Here is a 27706-nt window from a genome sequence, read left to right as displayed (position 1 = left end):
CATGGGTGCCTTCATTTTAGGGATAAAGACACTGAGTCCAAGAGAGGACAAGTGTTTGGCTCACAGCTGGGCGGAACCAGAATCCAAGCTCAGGTCCTCTGGCTCCCAAGTCAGTATTATTGTTACTCCTCTCTCGGGTCTGTGGTTCTGCCTTTGAGGTCAGAGCTCCAGGGCCTCAAGCAGAGTGGAGGAGGCCTCAGTGAGTGGGAAGGCCGCTTGCCATTCCAGCAGGTGGTCTCTGCTCTGCTGGGGATCCAGTGAAAAGCCCAGGGGTGGCTTCCAGGAAATCTATTTATAGAGCCGACTGCTGCGTGTGGTGAACTTGAGGAAGTGACGGTGGAGGCCGGGTGGATCAACAGGAAAGGAATGATTGTCTCCCTTCCACAGGACCCTTTCCCTCTGTTCCTGGCCCAGCCACTATGGAGAGGCTCAAACTGTAACTTTCTTTTTCAAAAGGAAGAGGAATTTTGACTTGGCCCCCATCCTGTTGCCTGCATCTGGGCCAAGAATGGAAGCCAAGGGAGGCTAGGATTCTTACTAAGATCTAAGACAAGGCACTGTAGCCTAGTGGAAGGTGCATGGGATCTGGGGTTAGAGTGTCTTGCTTCAAAGTCCGTCTGCTACTGGCTGTGTGACCCTGGGCAAGTCACTTAACCTCAGCCTTAAGAATTGTTTTTTCATACTTGCTCCAGCACCTAGAACACAGCAGGTACTTCATAAATCCTTATTAGTGGACTTAAGCCTCAGTTTCCTCGTCTATAAAATAGGCAAGCTATATGACCTCTGTCGGGGCAAGCATATCATAGTGAATGGAGCGTTGTTCTTGGAATCAGGAAGACCTGGGTTTGAATTCCACCTTGGATACTTACCAGCTTGGTAAATCAATTACCTTTCCTAAGCCTCAGCTTCCTCATCTATAAAATGGGGATAATGATGGTGCCTACTTTACAACCTGAAGGTTGTGAGAATCAAATGAGATGATGTTCTTTGAAAAATGCTCGGCCAACTCCACCCTCAGTCTGCTTTCAGCTCCAAGGAACTTGAGTTTCCTCTCATCCCTCTAAATCTCATCACCTTAATTGAATTCACCTCCTCTCCCCTCTGGAAAGTTGACTACCAAATTTTGCCCGATGCTTTCCTTTGTAGAGGGCAGTAACTGGACTCTGGCCTTACATCTGCTGCCATACCTGGCTTCAACTCCTTGGAACTAGATGCCCCAATGCCAGGTGTCCCTGACGTCCAGTCCCTCCCCTTCCCCTCCTGCCTCTTTTGGTGTATTATCTCTCCTTTCAGATTGTAGGGAAGGGACTGTCTTTGTTTTGTTTTTAATTGTATTCCCAGCACCTACATCATAGATGCTTAACATAGATGTTTATTGGATTGTAAACTTTAAAGCGTTAAATAAATGTGAGCTAGTATTAACAACGGGCACCTAGGTGGTGCAGTGGATAGAGTGCTGGACCTGGAGTCAGGAAGGCCTGAGGTCAAATCTCTCCTCAGACACTCGCCAGCTGTGTGACCCTGGGCAAGTCACACCCTGTTTGCCTCATTGTCCTCATCTATAAAATGAGCTGGAGAAGGAAATGGCAAACCACTCCAGTATCTCTGCCAAGAAAACTCCAAATGGGGTCACGGAGAGTCAGACACGACTGAATAATAACAACAAAATGAAGAGACTGACCCGTGGAATCATTCACGAAACATCTATTAACTGCCTGCCATATACAGGAAGCTAGGCTAGATACCTGGGATATAAAAATGAAAAGTGACATAGTCCCTCTCCTCAAGGAACTTACAGCAACATGCATGCAGAAGGTATGAGGCAGAGGGTGATGTGGGCAAAGGAGAGATTCAGAGGATATTTTGAAAATTTGAAGTGGAGAGAATACTTTCAACCAAGGTGATGGTTGTGGTGAGGAAATCAGGGAAAGCTTCATGGAAGAGGTGGTACTTGAGCTGAACCTTGAAGGAAGAGGAGGAAAAAAGAAATTTCTTTCTCTCTCTTTCTTTCCAGTTGGGGTTAAGTGACTTTCCCAGGGTCACACAGCTAGTAAGTGTCTAAGGTCAAATTTGAACTCAGGTCCTCCTGACTCTAGGGCCAAGTGCTCTACCCACTGTGCCACCTGGCTGCCCTAAGAAAGTACTTTCCAGGCATGAGACTCTAGGTGGGCATGCAAGGAAGTCAAGAAATGGTAGGTTGAGATCTTTACAACTCTAAATCTGATAATCCCATGTGTATCCTTGGGGTGGGAGGAGGGATATCTCATGGCTGAAGAGCAGAAAGAGGGGTATCTGTGGCTTTAAGAAATCAGGATGTGTGGGAGCAAGCAGCTTGGTGGAGAAAGGCCAGAGCCATAGAGCTCCTGCTACAGCTGCCTGGCCCGCTTCTGAGTCAGGGGCTTCTGGCTGGGGCTGTCAAAGGCGAGAGAACATTGGAACCACATGAGGGGGCACTGCCAGATGGCCTGTCACGCCTGCCCCGGGGCTCTGGCCTCTACCACTGTGGAGGCTTGGCCCAGCACTTGACCTCTGGGGCCTGTGCTGATTAACTAAGCCGGGTCATCATTGCCACATGGCTGAATGCATGCAGCCACCTCCTTCCTAGCTGGCCATAGGATGGAGCATAGGGTCCCCAAGGAAAGAGCACTGGATTTGGAGTCTGAACACCCAGGTTCAAACCTCTCACTAGCTGAGTGACCTTTCCACTTGTGATCTCCTGCCTTCCACATACTCTACACAAGAGCATAAACCCCATCTTCCCAGAGATAGTACAATGGAGTGGGATGAACATCAGTTCTAGTTGTGGGATCATAGATTTAGACCTGCAAGGGGCCTCAGATGCCCTTCAGCCCAACCCACTAATTTTACGAATGAGGAAACTGAGGCCCAGAGGTCAAATGACTAGTGCAAATTAACACAGGTCACGAATGTCAGATTATCAGTTTAGAACACGTGGGCTTTAGTCTTAGTTCTGATATTTCCTAATTATGTGACTATAGACTACAGATCTCTCTGAGCATGGGTTTCCTTACCTATAAAATGGGAACTCATTCCATATCATTCAGGGTTGTGAGGATATCCCTCTGTAGATATTACAGGGCTACAGAAATAAAGATTGAGATCAATGACCTGCTGGTAAATGTTTAACAACCAACTCTCTGAAAAAATATATAACCATGACACATTTATAAGTTTAATCTGCATTATTAAAATTTTTTCTAAAAAAATATTCTTCTATTACTTTAAGTCAGTTCAGTTGTGTCTGACTCTTCACAACCCCATTTGGGGTTTCTTGGCAAAGATACTGGAGTGGTTTGCCATTTCCTTCTCCAGCTCATTTGACAGATGAGGAAACTGAGGCAAAAAAGTTAAATGACTTGCCCCGAGTCACACAGCCAGTAAATGTCTGAGGTCAGATTTGAACTCATGAAGATGAGTCTTCCCGACTCCAGGCCCAGCAGTCTACCCACTGAGCCACCTAGCTGCCCACTTTGAGTCTAGATAATCAAAATAACATTGTCACGTCCTGATTCAGAGTGTTGGGCGATTTCCTATGTGTAAATGCTCTCAGTGAAAACTGAATAATGGTTTCTCATCGCTGGTTCTAGAATGCTCTTGGCTAGGATTATTGCTTTCATTATATTATTAAAACCATAGAATTCTATTTTTATGGTTTGGGACTGACAAGGAGCACAAAGTTCAATCCTCTTATTTTACAGAAGGGGAAAATAAGGTCCAGAGAGGAGAAAGGGATTGTTGAAATTTGCTTAGGGCAGTCAGAAGCATAGCTGGAGCCCAGGGATCCTGATTCCCAGTTCTGGGCTGCACTCCCTGCCCCATGTTGCCTCGTATCACACAGGCTTGAGGATGTTGGCTGGGCGAGCTTTCTGAGCAGAGAACACAGAACACAGAATGTCAGCATGGGAAGGGACCTTTGAGACCATCTAATCTACCACTTCAGTGAAGAGAGGAGGAAACTGAGGCTGAGAGAAGAAAAGTGACTTGTCAAAGGTCACACATGGAGGTAGTGGGAGAGGTGAAACTCAAACTCAGGTTTCTTGGCTGAAAAATTGAGAAAGGTTTTCAACAAGAGTTGAAGGAAAACAGTTTTTCGGAGAACATCTTGGCTACTCAGACATCTTGTGTTACTTTTTAGTAACTAACAGCCTAACAAAGCTGCCCCAATGTCAGTGATGCCTGCTTGAATTTGGAATTAGCATAGAACTTGTTAAGAGCAAATGGATGCTGGCAAAGAGTCAATATTAAGAATACAACCTGTACAACCTTCCTCCTCTCTGATCAAGAACTTTGGGGGTTAAGTCTGGATTCCTGAATCTGGCATTTAAGGCCCTCCCTAATCTGGCCCCATCGGACCTTTCCAGCCTTCTCTTCAGTTTTCCCCCACCACCTCCCCTCTCTTCTGGCCAGGCTGGGGGCTCACTTTTCCCTGTATGCTTCTAGATCAGAGCGCCAAACCAAATATTTCATGAGTCGAGAGTAAGCTCCTTGCGGACAGGAACTATGTTGGCTTTCACTCTTCTATTCCTAGTTCTGGGCAGAGGGCACACATATTTTGCTCAATAAATATCTGCTGAACTGATTTTAAGTCTGAAGCCTGTTGCCTAGTAGCTGCGTGGCCCCCCCTTTGCCTCAGTTTTCTTCTGTGTAAAGTGAGATTATCGAACTAAATTATCCTACCAGCTCTGACATTCTACATCCTAAGGTTCTGCCCAACTCTAAATTCTGAACATAAGAATTCCTTTCTCTAAGACTTCACTCAAGTTGTTCCCCCACCCCCATGGAGTCCCCATACTTCTCCTCTTCCTCTCCAAACCCTATCCAAGCTTAAAGTCCACCTCTTCCAGGAAAACTTCTATTTTCTAGAAGAAGCTAGGTGTTACAGTGAACAGAGTGCTGGGCCTAGAACCATGAAGTTTCTTTGTAGTTCAGTCGTGTCCAACTTCATTTGAGGTTTTCTTGGCAAAGATGCTGGAGTGGTTTGCCATTTCCTTCTCCAGTTCATTTTACAGATCAGGAAACTGAGGCAAACAGGGTTAAGTGACTTGCCCAAGGTCACACAACTAGTAAGTGTCTGAGGCCAGATTTGAAGTCAGGCAGATGAGTCTTCCTGACTCTGAGCACAGTACTCTATGCCCTGTGCCACCTAGCTGCCCCAGAGTCAGGGGGACTTGAATTCAAACACAGACTCAGACATTCACTAGCTGTGTGACTTTGGGTAAGTCACTTAACCTCTGTCCTAAGTTTCCTTATCATTCATTCCCTCAAATGGAGATAATAATAGCATCTGCCTTCCAGGTTTGTTGTGAGGATCAAAGGAGATGATACTTGTAAAGCACCTGGCACAGTGTCTGACACATAGTAAAGACTGTATGAATACTAGCAGTTACCGTTATTATTATTATTATTGTCTGTCTGGGGCCAGCGTTGGCTCAGTCTAGGCCAGGATCAGAACTCTGGGGCCATGGTGAAGGCCTAACTTGGGGCTACTTTGAAGAGACAGAAGGTATCAGAGAAGCCAAATGTACTACATAGCACATTGGGTCTTAAGGGGCCAGGATCTGCCATCTATTAGCACTGGAATATGGGTCACCTCCAGCCTCCAGCTTTTTAATGTTCTATATAGCTATAACCAGTCAACTATTCTTCATCTGGGGCAAAACTAATTTGGCCACTCCCAGATACGAGGGCAATGATGTTGTGCAGTTGATAGAGTGCTGGGCCTGGAATCAGTAACATTCCTCTTAGGGCAGCTAGGTGACGCAGTGGATAGAGCACCAGCCCTGAAGTCAGGAGGATCTGAGTTCAAATATGGCCTCAGACCAAACACTTGACACTTACTAACTGTGTGACACTGGACAAGTCACTTAACCCCAAGTGCCAAAAAAAAAAAAAAAAGGAACATTACTCTTCCTGAGTTCAAATCTGGCCTCAGACACTTCCTAACTATGTGACCCTGGGCAAGTTACTTCACCCTGTTTGTCTCAGTTTCCTCATTTATAAAATGAGCTGCAGAAGGAAATGGTAAACCACTCCAGTGTCTCAGCCAAGAAAACCCCAAATGGAGTCATGAAGAGTTGAACATGACTGAAAACGACAGAACAACAAGAGATATGTACATATCTGCAAATAGGAAGACTTTCCTGAAGAGGGACCATAAAATGTGACTTAGGTGAAGGAAGGGGTCCTCCCTCCCCACCTCAGCTGGTATAGTCACAAGATGTAATCACAGGTGATGAAGTGTTAATATGCGAACAAGGTTGATCACCTGACTAATATACAGGGCTTTCTCTGATTATCTGGCCTAGAAAATTTGCTACAGCCTGGAGGCCTTTGAGTAGCTAAGCCTGCAGTCTATGGAAATAGTCAGAGCATTCAGGAGTTAGGGAGTTTAAGACTTCTGGGGAGTATAAGGCAGCCCAAAATCAGAGCAATTGTGGAGTATGGCCCCCGGGGTGGGTGGGGAATATAGGATTTATCTCTCTTCCCCTACCCCACTGGCCCTGGATCCTAGCTTCAGACCTCCTTGCCCAGAGGGAGACACCATTTTCAGCTATTAGAGAGTTTGGAGCATGGCTGAGGGAGCAAAGAAACAGATTTTCTAGATAAATATAGATATTTATATGTTTTTATGTAAATATAGAAAAGCATAGCCATATTTATAATATAACATACATATGCAAGTATAGGCACACATGTATGTATATACACATATGAATATATTAATATGTATATATACTTATGCATGCATCATATATATGTGTATATTTGTGATATATATAATACAAATATAGAGTGTCAGTTGCTCAAGGGGGGAAATAGCTTCCAAAAGCATGATCTCCGGCAGTAGAGAAGAGAGCTGACTGTAGATTCAAGAGAGAGTTAGCCCTGGCAATCAAGAATTGAGCCACAGAGAGGATCTGCACATCCTGCCCAATTGAAATGGTGTCCCATCGAGGAGCTTTGGGAGAACTCCATTAGGAGGCAAAACATACCGTGCTCCTATGGCCCCTTCCTCTGACTGGCTGGTTCCTCTGCCTTAAGGAAAGTGCCCGGTCAGCCCTGTCTTCATGCCTTTTCTGTACAATCCACTCCTGACTCTAAATTTTCTAGACCATGCTCCTGCAGGGTACCTTCTCTTCCTGTCCTTCCTCCCCACTCCCCACCTCCAACCAGCATCCTTTTTTGTGCTGTCTTCTTTTATTGGAATGAAAGCACCTTGAGGGCAGGAACTATCATTTTTCCTCTTGTCCTTGTATTCCCATGTTCTCCGTGCTTGCCTGGCATATAATAAGCACTTAATGATTGTTGACGTGGGATCCCTACATGTATGCTCATTCAGTGTACTCTAAATTTATGCTCAGTCTTCCCATGGAGGCTGTGTGTAGAATATACCCAGGCTTTACAGGAGGAATGTTTTGCAGCTACTTTTCTTACCATGCCATCTTAGTAAATGATTTTGCTTTGAGCTAATGGTGTTTACTGGCTGAATGTTAATAGAAAGCACACTCGTGGGGACTCCTAAGCTATAGTTTTTGGAGTATAGTCCCACAGAATACCCCTAGAACCTGTGGGAAGGGCAGCTGCCCTCGGGGGATCCAGCCCAGAAGTGCCATTGAGGAGAGTAGGGCACAAGAATATTACACTTATAAAGCATAGAATAAAGTGAATGTTAAGCTGCCTATGACTTGGGGTAAGTGGAATAAACGAAGTGCTCAGACCTATGGAAAGGTATTTGTGAGACCTTCAGTTTCAGACACTTGTGTTTAGATAGTTTAGAAGGCAGAAGAAAGGGAAAGCATTTGTTCCCACTTGGGGAAAGGGATTGCTTACCTCACTCATCCTGAGGCTTCCAAATGGCCCTACAAAATTCTCTGTATTTGTAGCAGACACACTTTTCTATCTATAGATGGTGCTTACTAGTCTAGGAATCAGAGAAATGGGGTTCCAGGCCTGGCTCTTCCAATGACTACTTGCCACCAAAGGTCAATTGCTTAACCTTTTTGAGCCTCAGTTCCCAATCTATACAATAGAGAAAATGCTATTTTCATTCCCTATCTAGAATCACAGAGCTGGAGACCTCAGAAGTCACTCTTACTAGTTATGTCATTAACAGCTGATTATCCAATGTGTGTTCGGATATTTCCAGGTTTGGAGGATAGAAAGAGTCCTGAATGAAGCCCCTCTTGTTCCCATTTCACAAGGTTGACCCTTGCCTCTCAAGACAGGAATGTCTCTCTCTCTCTCTCAATGTCTTACCATATCACAGGGAGGTTTTTCCAGGGGCCTGTAGGTGGCTTGTCCAAGGTTCACCACAGCCAGGAGAAGCAAGACCCACAGGTTCATGGCTCTGGACAGGAGTGGGGAAGGAATAAGATACATCATCAGATTTTAGAGAACTCATGTAATAATCTATATATACTATCCTCCCAATTGCTTGTGCTTAGAATGTCAATCGCATTATACTCAGATTAAAGATGATCAGAGCTGGGAAGGGAAATTTAGAACACAGAATGCTAGAGCTGGGAAGGAAAGCTTAGAACACGGAATGCTAGGGTTGGGAAGGAGAACTTAGAACATACAGTCTGAGACTTGGAAGAGCCACCTTTGTGATCATCCAGTTTATGGTTACAGGGAAGGAAACTCAGACCCAACAACTGGAAAGCAACTTGTCTAAGTTCAGAGTGAGCCAATACATTAGAATAGACTATGTTTCTGAAGTTAGAGATCCTTTCTTGTTCATCTTTGTATCTCTCCAGAAGCTGGGCACAAGACCTTGCATAGAGTAGGATCATAAGGCATTTAAACTTTTCAGTGTCCCGGGCAATTCTGAATCCCTAAGTCGTAGAACAGTTATTTATATCAGGCAGCTAGATGGCATAGAGTAGACAGAGCACTGGACCTGAAGTCAGGAAGATCTGAGTTCAAATATGACCTCAGATATCCACTAACTGTATGACCCTGGGTAAGTCTTTAACTTCTGTCTTGGTGTTCTCAACTGCAAGATGGGGATAATATTAGCATCTACAGGTTGTTGTAAGGATCAAATGAGATCATATTTATAGAATGCTTAGTGCAGTGCCAGGCATGTAGTAGGTGCTATATAAATGTTTATTCCTTTCCTTTTCCGTCCCCTTCCCTGAATTCCCAAATGGAGTTTCCCACACCAGTGAAATCATAGGTCCAGTTTCTCCTCCAAACTACAGTTACATTCAGAGAAGGAGGGAATTCAGGGGAGGGAAGGACAAGGGTAAGAGGATGATAAATTGTATTTCTCAAGACTAGAGAAATTCACTTCTTCCAGGAAGGCTTTCCTGACTGACCTCACCCCATTCTGATCACTTCTTTGTTCCAGACCCCCTTGGTATTCCCCTCTTCATTCTAAACTTTGCTGTCATAAATTGCTTCCTATAATACATTGTCTGCCTTTGGAATTGTTCCATGAGTCCTTGAGTTCAGAGACCGTTTCTTAATCATCTTTGTCTCTCTCCAAAGGCTGAGCACAAGGCCTTGTATATAGTAGGTTCATTGAATCCAAAGGCCAGCTAGTCCTACTCCATTCTACAAATGAGTAAACTGAGGTTCAGAGACATCAAGCGACTTCCCTAAGGCCACATGGGTATGGTATGGATATAGAAGTGGCAAAGACTCCTCAGTGGCAGAGACAATGACTTCCACTACATGTCTGAACAGCTCAGGATACAGGGGTCAGCATGGAGTACTAGGTGCTTAATGAATGCTGGTGGAATGGTGAATGAAGAGATGAGTCGATGCCAAATTTATACTTTATATTCTAAATGCTCTTCACCAAACTTCTATGAAGTGGGTAACCGGGGTGGGAATCCTGGCTTTGCCACTTAATATTCAGGTGGCCTTGGGAAGCTGCCGATGCAACGTGGACAAGCACTGACAGAAACACCTCGCATTCATTGTGTTTGATTTTTAATTAATTTTTGGTCATTGTGTATTCAGAAACCTTTCACCATTGCCAAATTTTTCACGACCCCATATGGGGTCAGACCCACAGTTTAGGAAGTGCTGCAAAGGATCCATGGGGACAGCTAGGCAGCAAAGTGGTAGAGTATTAGATCGGAGTTACAAAGACTCCTCTTTGGAGTTCAAATCCAGCCTCAGATGCTTACTAGTTGTGTCACTTAATTTTGCCTGTTTGCCTCAATTTCCTCATCAATTAAATGAGTTCAAGAAGGAAATGGCAAACCCCTCCAATATTTCCGCCAAGAAAACTACAAATGGGATCATGAAGAGTCAGACTTGACTGAAACAACTGAAAAATGACAACAAAGGAGCCATGATATAATCAGAGAGTATCTTCAATCTTGGAAGATAACATACTCCAAATAACTGAGCTGCCTGTAACGGCTAACCTATATCCCTCCTAGCTCTGGCATTCTGTGCTCTGAGGTTCATCTCAGCACTAACATTCTGTGTTCTAACATCCTGTCCAGTTCCAGCATTTCTTTTCACAAATGAATGAAAAAGTATTTATTTGGTGCTTACTATGTACAAAGCACATAGAGAAAAGTAAACAGTCCCTGCTCTCCAGGAGCTCACATTCTAATTTGTTGTTACTCAGTCCCCATTTGTGGGGTTTTTTGGCACAGATACAGGAGCGGTTTGCCATTTTCTTCTTCAACTCATTTTATAGGTGAGAAAACTGAGGCAAACAGGATTAAGTGACTTGCCCAGAGTCACACAGCTCGAAAGTGTCTGAGGACAGATTTGAGCTCAGGTCTCCCTGAATCCAGGCCCAACACTCTATCCACTGCACCACCTACCTGCCCTATGTTTAGAGAAGACAACACATGCAGTAGATTTCAGCTGCAAGTCAAATGTAAGGGGTTATGTGAGTGTCACTAAAGCAGATGGTGATGCATCTCCCGTAACAGCATTTCCACTGACAAAACCCTATTTCCGATGTTGAGGTATTAGGCAGGGCTGGGGACTTTGGGGGTGAGAACTCTCTTTTCTGGATTCTTCAGTCACTGTGGCTGCAGGAGCAGTTACCAGAAGTCATCTCTCCTGGATTGGCTTCTGGGATGATGGTAGTTAGGGCTGAGTAGGCATAGGGCCAGTAATCTGAAAGGTGATCCACCTCCTGGGCTCTTAGGCTTACCTACCCTTCGGTGGTAGTTGGTCAGCAGTTAGTTTTGGTGGTGTCAAGGAAAGTGGGCCCCTTCTCCACAGTGACCACTCCTCTCAATGATGACCATGGGACATGGGCTGAAAGTAGTAGGGCTAGTGGCTTGGGGGAAATTGATATTCCCAAGGCTATCGGATTCAGAGTCCTAGGCTATTTCCTGGTCTAAGGACAGGTGGTTGTCAAGGTGATGGCAGAGGTTTTACTTGCCTGGTACATGCTATCTCCTGTCTCTCCCTGGTGCTTTGCTAGGCTTACTGTTGCCCCATCTTCCTCAATCCCTTTCAGATGCTCTGTAGTCCCTCTCAGATCTGACATTCAATGACTGGTTGGATGAATTCGAAGCCCCAGAGTGATACAGAATCATGCTCCCATTCCAATCTCAGTCTAAATGTTCTCTGGGGCTTCCCAGACAAAGTCATCTTCAAACCTACGGCCAGATGTATGGGGAGTTGGGATAACTCAACAGAAGCTGACATTGGAGAAGCTAACATCCTCTGCCCTCCCCTTCTTACACTCTCCTTCTATAGGGGCCTCAAGTGGGGGCCCCTTGACCTCATAGCCTTGAATCCTGGAGCACCCACCTTGTGTAGGCCTCAAGAAGCTTTCTTTCCCTGTACTAATTCCTGCAGACCTCCCTGGCCCTGCTCTCCCTCCTCCCCAGAATCCCTCCTCTCACTTCCTCCCTCTGGGGACCTGTTATATAAAGGCTCCTTGGCCTTTGAAACATGGGTTCTTCCCTATTGTTTGGGCAGCTCCCAGGCCGAGTATAGTCAGGAAGTTGCATTGTCAAGGCAGAGCTCAGTGCCCTGGCATTGTATGAAGCAAGGGCAGCTCTGCGTCTCACTTACACTGGGGCTGTTTGGTCAGCCTTAGTGAACCTCAGGAGGACCCCTCTCCAGCTCCCACCCTCTAGGCCTTAGGAGAAGATGGGAAGCTTGAGAAAGGGGGATAGGTGGGGCAGAGTGACATTAGACTGGATTTTTTTGGCAGAGCTAGAGGGGACTTTGGCGAGCAGAATGTTATTGAGCTAAAGTATAGATAACTTCAAAAGAATCCTCAGATTGTGTACTCTAACACCTGTCCAAATCATCAATCAATCATTTATTAAGTGCTTACCACGTGCCTGGTGTTGTCCTAAGTGTTGAAGAAACAAAGAAAGTCAAAACGGCACCTACCCATGAAAAGCTTACATTCTGATGTATATGTATATATGAGGTAGCCAGATGGCTCAGCAGATAGAGCACTGGACCTAGAGTCAGGAAGACCTAAGTTCAAATCTAGCCTCAGACACTTCTTAGCTGTGTGACCCTGGGCAACCTCTATTTGCCTTAATGCACTGGAGAAGGAAATGGCAAACCACTTCAGTATCTTTACCAAGAAAACCACATGGACGATAGTGGCATGCAACGGTCCACAGGGCAATGAAGAGTCGGACACAATGAACAACAAATGTCACATATAAATTGGTAGATACATTGATAAACACAGAGTAGATAAAAATTGCCTTGGAGGAAAAACAATGCTCGCTGCTCGGAGGACTGGGAAAAGCCTTCTGGAGGAAGAGATACTTGAGCTGTCTTAAAGGAAGCCAGGGTTTCCAACAGTCTAAGATGAAGAGGAAGGGCATTCCAAGCATGGGGTACAGCCAAGGCAAAGGTGCGGAGATGGGTATAATGATATCGCCAACGAATACCCATTCGGTTTCTGCTTCAAGTTTTCCAGTGATGGGGAACTCTCACCTTCCCCCTACTCAACCCACCACTCCCAACTGTCTTGGACAGCTCTTATTGTTAGGTAGTTTTTTTCCTTATGTTAAACCAAAATCTGCCACTTTTTAACCTGCAGATCCTCGTAGTCTCTGCTCAAAGCAGAATAAAGCCAACTTCTCTTCCAGGCAGCCTTGAAGTCAATGAACACAATGAGCAGGTGTTGAGGTCATACCCAAATCCTTGCAGGGATGAATGGTTTCCATATCTGTCAGCATCCTGGTCACTCCTCTCTTAACAGGTTTCAGCTTAGCAATATCTCTCCTAAAATCTGGTTCCAGAAATGAATACACAATACTCCAAATATAGTCTAGCCAGAGCAACGGACATAGGCCTATCATCACCTCCCTCATTCAGAAGACTAGCCTTCTATTTATGGATCCAAATAGTTATCCTTTATTTGACAAGCAGACTGGGTGGGGCAGTGGACAGAGCACCTGAGACTGGAATCAGGAAGACCTGAGTTCATATCTGACCTCAGATACTTATTAGATGGGTAACCCTGAGCAAGTCACTTGACCTCTGTCTGCCTCAATTTTCTCATCTGTGAAATGGGAATGATAATAGCACCTACCTTCCAGGGTTGCTGCAATGATCAAATGAGATAACATTTGAAAAGTGGTTGGCACCATGCCTAGAACATAGTAGGCGCTATATAAATGCTTGTTTCCTTCCTTTCTTATCACACTGTTGACTGATATTAAGCTTGCAGTCCCTTAAAACCCTCAAATCTTTTTCACATGAATTCTTTTCTAGCTCTGCCTTCCTGGCCAAGCAGTTGGGTTTTTTTTTTTTAAAACTCCACTGGAAGAATTTACATTTATCTTTATAAAATGTAAGAGCTTGGAAGAAAGTTAGAGACCATCCAGTTCAATTTCACAAGTGAGGAAACTGAGGCCCAGAGAGATGAGGTAATTTGGCCAAGGCCACAAAGCAAGTCCCAGGTACTGCCAGGACCAGAAAGACCAGGACAGCTGGCATAGATGCAAGCTGAGAGGAAATGGGGTCAGTGTCTACAAAGGCAGGTAGATGGTGCAGGCAGAGAACCACAGTGCATAGAGATTTGGTAGGGATATGAAATCCTAGGCATCTGGACCAACCCAGAAGGGTAATGATGAAGATGCAAGAGAATTTCCAGGTGTTTGGGTCCAACTCCCTTATTTGATTGATGAGGAAACAGGCTGAGAAGGGAAGGGGCCCGCCCAAGATCAAAAGGATGTGTCAGGGGCAAAGTCCAGGACTGAGCCCAGAGATCTATGCTAAGGGGTTTAGTTACTGTCAATCAAGCTGTACCCAAATGGTTTTCCTGACCTCTCTCTCTTCTGCTTGCCATTACCTCGCCCTAAGTGGATTCTGTTCCTTTACAAACTCTGTTCCAGCTTGGGGGATCATAGTAGAAATAGCTAGTTTTACATAGATTTGTTGTTGTGGTTTATTTGTCTGACTCTTCGTGACCCCATTTGGGGGTTTTCTTGGCAAAGATTCTAGAGTGGTTTGTCATTTCCTTCTCCAGCTCATTTTACAGATGAGGAAACTGAGGTAAATTGGGGTAGGTGAGTTGCCCAGGGTCACACAGCTAGTATCTGAGACTAGATTGGAATTCAATTCCTGCTGACTCCAGGGTCATTGCTCTATTCACACTATACCACCTGGCTGCCCTGAAAACTAAATTTAGAGGGACAAAGTGAAATAAGTGGTGAAGCCAGAACTTGAACCTGGGTCTCCCTGAGCCAAGTATTGATTGATTGACTAGAGATTTGACGTAGGATAGACTTTGAGCAAGTCATCTGGACTGCCTGGGCTTCAGTTTACCTCTCAGTAGAATAGACAGATTAGACTAGATCTCTGGTCACATCTAGTCTCTCTCAGCTTAGATATTCTGTTTTAAAGCCCCTTCTAGGTTTGGCATGCTGTGTCTTAAGGTCTCTTCCAATTCAAACATTCTGTGTTGTGCTCGACATTTGTTCTTTGTCCTCTTCCAGCTCTAACATTCTGCTCTGTGATCTGTATTCTGTGTTCTAAGGTCCCTTATAGCTCAGATTGTCTTTTAAGGTCTCTTCTAGCTCTGACAGTCTATGTCCTGAGGTCCCTTTTATTTTTGACAACGTGTTCTCTGATATAGTTTCCAATGTTCTATGATCCCCCCTAGTTTTAACATTTTGTGTTTGAAGGTTTCTTCTAGCTCTGAAAGTCTGGGTTCTGTGCTTTAACTTTCTATATCTTATGGTCCCTCCCAACTCCGACAGTCTGGATTGTGAGGATTCTTCTAGCTCTGACAATCTGAGGTTCAAGGTCCCTTCAATAAGTGAGTTATGCTTGTGTCCACATACAGAATCTCCTTGTTGTGTGTGCTAAGGAGGGGATAGGAGGTGGTTCAGCAACAGCAGCATGGAAGTGTTCCCACTTAACTTTGGGTGGTACTCTCTCAATGCCAGATATCCATGTGACTGTAGAGAAAAGTCCTCTCCCTTTCCTTATTTCTCCCACTGAAGGAAATGACAACAAGGACAATGAATATAATTTCTTACACTTACATAATAAGGTTTTGACCTTTGTGATGGGCTTTCCTGTATCATCTGAGCTTCAGTACAATTTTAGGAAGTGACTAGTGAAGATGTTATTAGTTCCATTTTATGGATGAGGATACCGAGACAAGGGAAGTGATTTGCCTAAGGTCACACAGCAAACTCAGGCCCCAGATGGGACTAGAATGTAGGGGTCTTTCAGATGGATGTCTGGATATCCACCCTTCTCAGCCTGGCCATCACACCTTCTTCCTCAATCCCCTCCCAACCTGCAACCATTGAGAGAACTCAACAGATTATATACACGGGCAGAGTAGACTTCCACCAACTCAATGTCATTTTAGATCCACTGGAAATAGATTCCCCATCTCCCTGAATATAAAAGAAGTAGCATCATGTGAGACAGGGTGGACAGAGGGGATTGACTTGGAGTTAGGAAGGCTTAGGTTGTGTCTCATCTCAAACACTAGCTGTGCAACCATAAGCAAGTCACTTAACCTAGCCCAGCCTCAGTTTCTCATACATAAAGTGAGAATAATAAGAGGCACCGAGCTAGGCTACAAAACAATGACAAAAAGTTAATAGACCCTGCCCTCAAGGTGCTTATAGTTTATAGGAGGTGGGGGTGGGATAAGTGTACAGATGAGAATATAAAAAGCAATTTTAGGGCTGGAGGGAAGAATACTTGAACAAAGCTAGGTGGGAATGAGAAATAAGTGAGAAACTGTTTAACAACCATAAAGCACTATAAATGTGAGCTATTGTGATGATGATGGCTGGCATACAGCAAAGAGCTAAGGCAATTAGGAGTCAAGACCCAACATCGCCGGATGACCTTGAGCAGTTAAGTCCCTTCTCCTTTCTGGGGCCTCAGTTTACTCATCTGTTGCAATAGGGCTCTACAGAGATAGTGGACATAAACAGTTTAAAAACAAAACAAAGCAAAACTGTTAACAGTTTACAACCAAACAGGAAGGAGAAAGAATGAAGCCACAAAGCTGTTATCAGCCTCTGCCTGGCTGGGGCATCCTGACTCTGAGGAGCCCCATCTGACACACAGGAGACTGACTCATCAGGTTGGCACCCACCCTACTGGAGTCATCCTCTACTGCATGGGGTTGCATAGCTTTTGTGGTGGGGGGTGGGGGAGGAGAGAGAAGTAGAGGTGGTACTGGAGGGGTTGTTTTTCAAGGTCCTCACTGGGAACTAGGATTGAGCTGGAAGGGGCCTTATTGCAAGATAACAAAGCTAATAAATAGTAGGGCCAGGATTTGAACACAGGTCTCCTGACTCCAAATTCCACTCCCATCCCCACTGAAACTCTCAGTATCCTCTGGCTGCTTCAAGAATCCTAGAAATGTTAGGCTGTAAGAACTGGACAATATTCAGTGGAAAAAACCCTGTGGTTGAATCAAATGTTAGTTTAGACACACTTTGTGTAGACAGCATGGTGGTGGGGATGGTAGAAGGAGTAGTAGTAGTAGTAGTAGCAATAATAGTCATAGTGGTGGTGGTAGTAATAGTTGTAGAAATAGTGATAGTAATAGCAGTAGGGTGATGGTGGTGGTAGTAGTAGTAGTAGTAGTAGTAGTAGTAGTGATGGTGATAGTAGTGGTAAAGTGATACTAGTGGTAATAGTAGTGGTGGTGGTAGTTGGTGGTAGTGGTAGTGATGATGGTAGTAGTACTAGTAATAGTAGTAGTGGTGGTGATAGTAATAGTGGTAGTAGTAAGTAGTGATAGTAGTAGTGGTGGTAGTTGGTAGTAGTAGTAATAGTAATAAACATTTATATGGCACTTTAAAGTTTGCAAAGAGTTTACATATATTATTTCATTTGATCCTCACAATCACCCTGGAAGATAGGTACTATTAGTATTCCCATTTTACAAATAAGGAAAGTGAGGCAGAGGCTAAAAGGATCACACAGTTAATAAATGTCTGAGGCAGAATTTGAACTCAGATCTTCCTTACTTCAGGTGCAGCAATCTATCGTGCCAACCAGCCTATGTTCTACCTCGACTGAGATTCTATATCAGAGCAGATCTTGAGTCACATACTTGACTGAAACCATATATAACATGTATAAGATCCCAGGCTGGACTTATTTTTGTTGAATATTAAAAAAACAAAAACGCACCAAACAACATTTAATTCCACAGAGCACAGCAGCACCTTGCCTCCTAGGGCTCGCCACAAACAAGGTGTCTCACAGGCCCAAGGCAAAAGCAAGTAAGAGTCCTTGAAAGGAGTAATAACAAAGAAAACCCTGTTCTAGAATCTAGAATCTCAGAATGCCAAACTTCTAGTCTTGGAAACTTAGAACGCCCGAATTCTAGATCAAGAGATTCTTGGAGAAGTTAGGGATCCTAGAATTTTACAATCTCAGAGCTAGAAGGGAAGGTACAGGTCACACCTAGTTCAAACATCCATACTGAGTCCACAATTTCCCCAATACGTGATCTTCAGCCCCTGTCTGAACATAACCACCAGTGACATGGAGTGAATTCTATTTTTCAATTGTTGTTCCTAATATTGAACTGAAACCTTCCCTAACACCGTAAGGCATCCCCATCTTCCTCCTCCTGTGGGAAGTAGATAGAGCAGAGACAAACTTTGTCTTCTCATTTTTTTTTTTGATTGGGTGGGAGGAAGGTGGAGCTGGCCCTGCTGATTACTATCCATCTGGAATAGCAGATGACAGGCAACAAAAATAACAATTAAAAAATGTTCAGTTTTACAGTGCTTTAAATTTTAGAAGACACTTTCCTCACAACATCCATCCACTCCAGTCCATCCTCAACTCAACTGTTAAAAATGATCTCTTTAAAGGGCAGGTCTAATTATGTCTCCTCCCCTAGGCCCCCCCCACAATAAACTCCAGTGGCTCCCAATCACCTCCAGGACTAAATATAAAATCCTCTGTTTGGTGTTCAAAGCCCTTCATCACACACACACACACACACACACACACACACACACACAGCCTTCCAGTCCTCTCATACCTTATACCACCACTTCCCTGCCATGTACTCTATGACACGGTGATACTGGTTACATGGCTGGTGCTTCATCTCCTGACTTCTGGGCATTTCCTCTCACTGTTCCCCATGCCTGGAATGCTCTCCTTCCTCATTTCTATCACCTGGCTTCCTTTAAGTCCCAGCTAAAATTTCAACTTCTCATTGTCGAGTCATTTTTCAGTCGTGTCCAACTCTTCATGACCCCACTTGGGGTTTTCTTGGCAAAGATACAAAAATAGTTTGCCATTCCTACTCCAGCTGATTTTAAAGATAGGAATTGAGGCAAACAGGGTTAAATGACTTGCCCAGGGTCACATAGCTAGTAAATTCTGAAGTCACATTTTAACCCAGGTCTTCCTGACTCCAGGACCAGGGGGTTCCATCCACTTCGCGACCTAGCTGCAGCAGTCCTTTCCTGACTTAATTCTAATGCCTTCTTTGTATCGATTAGTTCCAATTTATCCAGTACCCATCTTATTTGCTACATAGTTATTTACATGTTGTCTCCTCCATTAAACTCCTTAAGGGCAGAGACTTTTACCTTTCTTTGTATCTGTGCTTAGCACAGTGCCTGGCCCATAGTAGGTGCTAAATAAATGCTTATTAACCGACATAGTAAGGGCTTAATAAATGTTTATTAAATCTCAAGTATTACATTCTCCATTTTATAGATAAGGAAACTGAGGCCCAGGGAGTTGATATGATTCCTTGATGGCGACATAATAGACCTCAGAACTAGACTTCACAATCAGGTCCTCTGATTGCAAGTCCTGTGTTTTATGTACTGTACCCCCGTCTAGAAAGTCACCTAGAAAAGAAGGATATTTTATGTGTATAGACATCACCTGTGATGTCATGGGATAGTTCTGGCCTCAGAGACAGGAGATCTGGGTTTGGAGGGGCCCCAAGAATGTCACTTTTCTTTCTCTAAGCCTCAGTTTCCTCATCTCTAAAATGGAGAACACAGCACTTGTACTACTGACCTCATAGTAAAATAAATTGTAAAGAAAGCACTTTCTTTAAAAATTTTTTTTTTTGTATTCTTGTTACCCGTTGTTCTAGGAGTCTGGGGATATGGGTCTGATGCACAGCTCAGCTGTGTGGCCTCCAGTAAATCATTATCCCTTTCTATCCCTTTCTGTCCCTTTCTGAGTCTCCTCACCTGTAAACCCCAGAATATCAGTAGACGCTTAACAGCCAGGCATAATAAGTAGCTCTTTTTAATCAAAAAGTGTTCTTACCTTACATAATTCTTTTTTAGGGAGGATAATCAATGGAGGCCCACCCTACACTGGACAATACCTCTCTGCCTTTCTCACTTTCCCACCTCAAAAGAAAAACTGGGCTAATACAATCCAATTAACATTAAGTAAGTACCTCTAGGTTACTTGCCAGGCCCAGTGTGGTGGGGGGTGAGGGGCGGGAAAGAGATCAAAGAAACCTTCCCTGTCCTCCAGGAGTTTACAATTCATTGGGAGGTAAGCTAGAGACACACAATAATTACAATAGGAGGGAGAAGGAGAGAACAAAGTTCTACTGAAGATTCAGAAGTGAAGCAGATAATATATGTATCGGTCCTCGGTCCAAGAAGGCTTCCTAGCGGGGATGGACTGAATTCTGAGCCAAGTTAACCAGCTTTTATGGAGCACTTCCTGTGTTCTAGGCTCTCTTTGGAGCAGTGGAGACACAGAGAAAGGCAAAACAGACTGCCCTCCAGGAGCTTCTATTCTAATAGGAGAGACAACAGGTAAACAACCAAGTATAAACACGAAATAGAACTAGTAGATGGAAGGCACTGTCAGAGGGGGAAGGCCTTTGCAGCTGGCATGGGGCAGGGAAAGGCCTCCTGCAGAAGATGGGCTTTGAACTGAGTCTTGAAGGAAGCCAGGGAAATGAAGAGGGGGACAAAGAGCTAGAGTCTGAACCAGAGGACGTGGTGGGGAGAGGGCATTCCAGGAAGAAAAGAAATGTGTGAGAAGGGCACAAGGGTAGGAGAGTACGAGCCAGTCTGGCCAGGTCAGCTCATCTTTGGCTTAGGACATGGAGTGGAGTAAGGGGAAGTGAGGCTGAGGAGGTAGGTTGGAGCCTGGGTGTGGAAGACCCAGATTGCCAGACTGAGGATAAGGAGTTCAGCGACAGTAGGCAATAGGGAGTCAAGTTGAAGGTCAGGGAGAGGGAGAGGAAAGAATCCAAGACTCCTAGGTTTTGAGCCTGGGAGAGATGGTGGATACCTGAACAGAAACAGGGAAACTGCAAGGACAGGCAGGTTTATGGGGTAAGATGGTAAGTTCACTTTGGAGGATGTTGATTTTGAGGTGCTAGTGGGACATCCAGGAAGACATATTCATAGACAGATGGAGACCCAGATCCAGGGAGTGGTCAGAGCTGAAGATATATATATATATATACATAGAGAGAGAGAGAGAGAGAGACAGAGAGACAGAGAGAGACAGAGAGACAGAGAGAGAGAGAGAGAGACAGAGACAGAGACAGAGACCCTAGAGACTGGCTCAAGAGAGTAGTAAAGGATGGAGGTATTGGGGAGGGGTCGCAGATGAGGCTGGGGAGGAGAGTACAGAAAGAGAGAGCCCAGGAAAGTCTTTGGGGTACTAAGTAATTTATGTTCTTTCCGAAGTTCAGTACAGGATAAGAGGTTGACCCATCTACCAATTCAGGGGCTGCCTTGGGGAGGACTTGAAGCTTAACTCGTCTCATGTCCTTGTCTGCTTGGACAAATCACTTGCCCACCCTGGACCTCAGATTCCCCATCTATAAAACGAGGGGGCTGGACCGAATGACTTTTAAGTTTCGTCCAACTCTAAAACTCTACATTTTAAGTTCTTGTCTAGCTCTGAGAGTTCCCCATCCAGCCCACAGTCCCCAGGCATCACAGATCCTGCTTCCAACCCACCTCCATTCATCTGCTCCAGGGTCACGTGCTGCCTTGGTCACCTAGATCAGGTTCCCTGCGATGAAATCTGGGTACCTTACCCTCAACAAACCCAAGGGGGCTCTAACTCCGGCCCTTTGGCCCCCAACTTTCCCACAGGCTACGCGGGTTAGGAGTATGTTTCCAACCTGTTTCACCGGTGAGTTAACAAGGAAAGAAAGAGCAGAGTTGGCTGGGAAAGGGGTATTACCCAGCACCCGCGGAGAGACTCAGCTCCTCTTCCCGATCTGGGAAGTAGCTTCAGGAATAGTTCTCATTCCCCTTACGATTTACAGTTTTAAAAGTACTTCCCCCAACAGCAGCCCAGCTGAAGAAGTGGTCCAGATATCCCCATTTGACAGAGGAGAAAACTGAGGTTTCTAGAAGGAAAGTGACCGGTCCAAGATCACTTGGAGAGTCAGTGTTGAACCTGGGCATTCAGACTCCAGTGGCAATTGCTCACTAGCCCCCCTCCCCACTCACCCGGCCTCCCCGAAAAAAGCGCAAGGCTTCCGAGCCCGTGTTGTAGGTTTCAGAAGCCCAACCGCCTCTTCTCACAGTTTGGGATTATAAGGTCTGAGAGAGACAGGAGGTGGGGGGCGCTGGGGAAGGGAGGAAAAGGGTCCCAGGGAGCCCCCATTGCGCGCTTACCTTACTCAGCAGGGGCGCCGTTTGTCTTCCCGAAACCCTGCGCTCATCTTGCCCCGACGTTATTAGGGCTCCGGGCCGTCTGTCTGCTCCCCAGCCCTCCCTTCCTCACTTCGGGGAACCCTCTGAGCATCCCTCCCCTCGCAGAGTCAGGCTTTAGAGGGAGCAGACGGGTTACAAGGAAACCGGGACCCTGGAGAGGAGCAGTCAGTAATCCCGACTTGGGACAACTTCTGCTTTAAATTACGTCCCTAGTATCTCAGCCACCTCCCCCTCCCTCCCTTTCCCCCTCCCTCGCCCTGAGAGCGCGCTGGGTCCTAGAGGGGGAGGCGTTCAGGGAAATGCGCGTGACTCTACTTCTCTGGGGGGCAGCCAGAACCTGAATCATCTTCCTCTAGTGGGGTGTGAGTTAGTGCTGGGCCACAGGCCTTGGGGAGGGGGGCGGAAGGCGGGGTGATATTAAGGGGAGGGATATACAACGGAGGAAGCCTGGTTTGAAGTAAGGAGAATTGGATCTGAGAGCAATCTGGCCCCGGTTCTGGCTGACAAGTACCACCGTAAGCAAATCACATTCTCTCAGTCTCATTTCTCTATGCGATGAAGGGTTTGGATGAATGTTAAGGTCTCTCCCAGAGCTGACATTCTGTGATTCTGTGATTCTTACTGTGTATACAACCCTAAGAAAGACTTCCAGTGACCTCTGGTCTCCTCGCTGTTATTTCCACAAAATTCTCCATTTCCTGACTCTGCATTTTCACTGGCCTGGGATGCTCCTGACCTCCCTGACTTCTTTTAAGTTTCAGCTAAAATCTCGCCTTCTACAAGAAAGCCTTCCCTGATCCTCCTTAATGATAATGCCTTCTCTCTGATTTCTAAGTTACTCTCGATAGCTAAGCAGATAGATGGATTGATTGATACATTAGGTAGATAAATGATAGCTAGATATGCTGTTGTTTAATCGTGTCTGACTCTTTTCAACCTTATTTGGGATTTTCTTGGCAAAGATACTGGGGTGGCCATTTCCTTCTCCACCTCATTTTACAGATGAGGAAACAGAGGCAGAGTTAAGTAACTTGCCTAGTGTCGCACAGCTAGTGAGTATGATTTGAACTCTAGAAGAGTCTTCCTGACTTCAGTCCCAGTACTCTGTCCACTTCACCACCTAGATATAGCTTGTTTGTCCATAGTTACACTTGCATGTTGTCTTTCTCATTAGCTTGTAAGGTCCCTTGAGGGCAGGACTGTTTCTGCCTTCCTTTGAATCCCCAGCACAGTGGGGATGCTGTTAAGTATCCACTTTACACAGTGCCTAGCACACAGTTGGCATTTAATATGTTTGTTGACTGGCATCCCCTTTCTGAACCTCAGTTTCTTCAAGTGCACAAGAAAGTCGGCCTAGATGACCTAAGAGGTCCTATCCAGTTCAGACAATTCTGTGTTCCTGTGGCACGGAGCAAAAAGGAACCCTTGACACTCACTTCCATGAGTGCAGGGGACTGGATGTTGGCAAGAGCAGTTTGGAGGGGTGGGATGGGATTGGAACTCCCAGCATGAGGGAAGGCAAAGAGGATAAAAGGAAAAGTACTCTAGGGCCACTTCAAATGGGCTGTTTCCCATAGGTGCTGGGCTTTGTAAAATACCTTTCTCTCTCTCTCTCTCTCTCTCTCTCTCTCTCTCTCTCTTTTTCTCTCTCTCTCTCTCTGTATGTAAAGACAGACAGATACATAGATGGAGGGATAGATAGATGATAGATGGAGGAAGGGAGAGGTAGCTAGAGGGAGAGAGGGAGAAATAGAGGGAAGGAAGGAGAAAGGGAAGGAGAGATAGAGAGATAGATAGATAGATAGATAGATAGATGGCTAGATTGTTTGGGGATTGTGTTTTTCTGGGATGGAAATGTTAGAAGCGGAAGGAAGCTTAGAGATCTTGTGGGTTCCAATGTTATTCATTTTACATCTGGGGAAAGTGAATGGAGCCCAGAGTGAGGAAGTAACTAATCCAAATTAATGAGCCAGGATTCAAAGTTGGTTCTCCTGACTTATAGTTAAGTGCCCTTAATGCTACAGACCTAGAAAGTGAGAAATACAACATAAAATACCAGTCAATCTACCCTAAAGCCAGATGAGAAATACAGAAGAAGAGGTCTGTAGAGCTCAGAGCAGGGAGAGATCAGGGAATGCTTCCTGGAAAAAGCTGCCAAAGAAAGACTAAGGAAGTAGAGCTGGCAGGAATCCCAAGATGCCATCTTCCAGTCCAACCTCATTATTTTCTTGACAAGGAAATTGAGGTCCACAGAGGTGTAATGACTTGCCCAGGGGCACATGGAAAGTGAATAGCAGCCTCTGTCTGACTCCAAACCCAGGTCTCCCTCCACTATATCACACTACCTCTCAATCATAGTAGAATTTCAAAACTGGAAGAGACCTTAGAACTCACTTAATCCAATTCTCTATACGATGCAAGGATTCCCTCTCCAACATCCCTGACAAGGATCCATTCTCTATTTGGATAGCTCCTGTAGCAGTGAGCTCATTACAGTGGAAAATGAGCTGGATTTAAGATCTTGACTCTGATAGTAACTGTTCAACCATGCACAAGTTGCTTACTTTCTCTTATCTTCACTCTCCTCATCTGTATAATGGGGGAAAATAACTCTCTACTTCCCAGGATTATTGTAAGAAAAATGCTTTGCAAATGTTAAATATATAATATGTATATCTGTGTGTTATATATAAAATACAAAATATATTATATATACACACATATATACATATATATCACACACATTTGTGTATACATGTATTATAATATACAGAGTATTACCTCCTAAGGCAGCGCATCACATTGTACATCAGCTCCAACTGATAAGAAGTTGTTTTCTTTTGGGTTAAGATAGGTCTCCTAGCAACTTCTCAATCACTTCCTAGAGCTAATAATCACATGCGTTGGCTGATACTTGGACGAGTAGATATCCTTTAGAGACCTGCTAATTAATTAATTTTGAAAAGGAATGGATCTGGAGAGATCTGGGCTTACCAATGGGAAGAAGCCAACCCACTCTAAACCTTTACTATCCCATAAAGTCCTTGGACACTGTCATCCCTTAACGAGCATTCCCCAGGTCCAGACAGCACTCCCATTTCTGATCCAAGGTTATCAATTCTAGTCTACCCACTTAAATAGAAACAGAGCAGACCTCAAGAAAAAATATGCTCCATCCTCTTGCCTTTGCACAGTCACACACTTAAACCATACCAATCAGGTATACACCTCCATGTAAAGACTTCCATGAATCTGAGGTCTCACTAATATGAGTAAACCTCCACCACCACCCCCAATAGTATCCCCTCCTGACCTTTCTCATCCCGTATGATTTTTGTCCAAGTCCTCTTGGAAATGGAAGGGGGCAGTTCAAGGCATGGAGGGGGAGTCCACCCTTCATCTACATCTCTTGGCATGTACTAGATACCAATTGGACATGGAAGCCTCACTCCTGATAACAAATAATATCCTAAAGTGCCGTTGATGCCATCTAGTGACAGCGAACTGTGACCATTCTCCTGATACTGCCCCGCCCCCAATCTCCACCTTAGTAAAAGAGCTTCCTTCATGAGTTGCTGTGGTCAGACAATCCATGCTTTGGTTACCAGCTATTTGAGAATAAGCCTCTCAAGCCCTCAACTATGCTGCCCCTCAGACAACAGACCCAATGGCCATTGCCAGATCCCAGCCTGGAGCCTTTCCAGATGGGCAGGACCCGTAAAAGCCTCCATTCTGTTGCCACAGCCTTCCAGAGGCCAAGATCACCTTCATTTTGCAATGAGTCCTATAGTGAGGACTTCACTAGAGGAGCACAGTCTAATTAAGAGCAAGAATTCCCTACAGAGGAGAGTTAATGGCTGCTTGCAGATCTATCTGATTGCTCACAGAATCAATCAGAAACTCTTAGTGTTGGAAGGGACCTTGGAGGATAATGGTCCAACTCACACCCAACTAGCAATCCCTACTACAACCTACACCAACCTTGCCAAGTGATCCCAGAGCCTTGGGTTGCAGACCTGCAGAGATGCAGCCAATCCTCCTTTTGGATAGTTCAGTGATTAAGGGATTGACCATCTCCCCTCCCTGATCTTAACATCAAGTTGACTCAGTCAATTCTACCGCTGGATTTCTCTAATAGTTAAGAGATTTTTTTCTCCCTGAGGGCAGTGCTTATCTAAGCACAGTGCACTACATACAGTAGGCAGTTAACAAGTGTTTCTATAACAGGGTTAGATACCTTTTCCAGGGGCATAGAAATATCCTGACTTTCTTTTATTTGCTCCCAAACAACTTTGTGTGAAGTCTGAGAGAGTCTCTTATTTTAGGATGGCGGCTTTGGGAAAGAGATTATAAAGATCTTCCTCTTCTTTAAATGGCACAGTGGACAGATCATTGCTGAGCCTGGAGTCAGGAAGATTGGAGTTCAAATTTGACCTCAGACACTTACTAGCTGTGTGACCCTGGGGAAGTCGGTTAACCCTGTTTGCCTCCGTTTCTTCAACTGTAAAATGGGATAACAATAGCATCTACTTCCCAGGGTTGTAGTAAGGATCCAATGAGATAATATTTGTAAAGTGCTTAGCACAGTGCCTGGTACATGTTGTTTGGTTTTGTCCAACTCTTCATGACTCCATGGACCATAGCATGCCAATACTTCATTTTCTTGGCAAAGATTCTAGAATGGTTTGCCATTTCCAGACAAACAGAGGTTACATGACTTGCCCAGGGTCCCACTCCTAGGAAATGTTTCAGACCAGATTTGAACTCAGGTCTTCCTGACTCCAGGCCCAGCACTCTATCCACCATGCCACCTACCTGCCCATATATACTCATACATAAATACATACAAACACATAATACAAACATAAATACACAGATACACATACAAATATATGGTCATATATACACACATACATATACAGATACACACAAATATAGACCCAGATACATATACAAGTATATGTATATAAACATATATGCATTCATACATATATACAGGCAAACATATATATTCAGAAACTCCAGGTTAAGAATCTCTGAACTAGATAAATGATTTCAAAGGTTCCCTCCATTTCAGATTTAGTGTGATTCTCTGACTTTTATGATTTACCCTCTCTCTTTTTCCTCCTTTCTGAATTCTAACCATCCATCAAAATTCAATTCCAGTTTCAGATGCGACTCACTGGTGCATAAAAGACAGCTTAGTATAGGGTCAATAAACTCAGTCAGTCAATAAACATTCATTAAGTGTCTACTATGCACCAGGCACTGTACTAAGCACTATTGGAAAGAATATTGGGCCTGGAAATCAGAGGACCTAGACCAGGGATGGCCACAGGTGACCTTGAGGTCACAGGTTTCCCACCCCTGATAGACCCTAATTCCAATGCCAACGCATTAGCTACATGACCATTGGCAAGTCATTTCTCTTCCGGGTACTTCAGTTTCCTCATCTGTAATGTGGGAATCATATACACATTTCCCTGCCCTACCCCAATGATTAGCACTCTCTCCATCTCGTTATTGTCCTGTATACACTCTTTACTTTCTTGTTTATGTATTGAGTCCCTAAATCTGGGTGTAAGCTCCTCAAAGGA

The 27706-nt window shown here is 44.7% G+C and overlaps 1 protein-coding gene across 2 annotated transcripts in view; it reads right to left on the bottom strand.

Annotated features, from left to right (window-relative positions):
* LRRC32 (leucine rich repeat containing 32) overlaps positions 1 to 22308 on the bottom strand; it is a 34298-nt gene extending 11990 nt beyond the window's left edge. The window contains exons 1-2 of one of the 2 annotated variants that reach the window (XM_027848117.1): positions 22071 to 22308; positions 8278 to 8368 (exon numbers count right to left, since the gene is read on the bottom strand). In XM_027848117.1, coding sequence (XP_027703918.1) covers positions 8278 to 8364 — 87 coding nt within the window. In that variant the 5' untranslated portion in view covers positions 8365 to 8368; positions 22071 to 22308. Of the gene's footprint in view, positions 1 to 8277; positions 8404 to 22070 lie in introns of those variants that run through there. The other variant, XM_027848116.1, reaches the window with a different exon arrangement.
* Between the last annotated feature and the right edge of the window lie 5398 nt (positions 22309 to 27706).

The sequence above is a fragment of the Vombatus ursinus genome, unplaced genomic scaffold, assembly GCF_900497805.2.
Source record: "Vombatus ursinus unplaced genomic scaffold, bare-nosed wombat genome assembly UNPS02005659.1, whole genome shotgun sequence".
NCBI classification, from domain to species: Eukaryota; Metazoa; Chordata; class Mammalia; order Diprotodontia; family Vombatidae; genus Vombatus; species Vombatus ursinus.
Note: the sequence above shows the minus strand (reverse complement) of the source record. Positions and strands in the feature narration are given on the sequence as shown.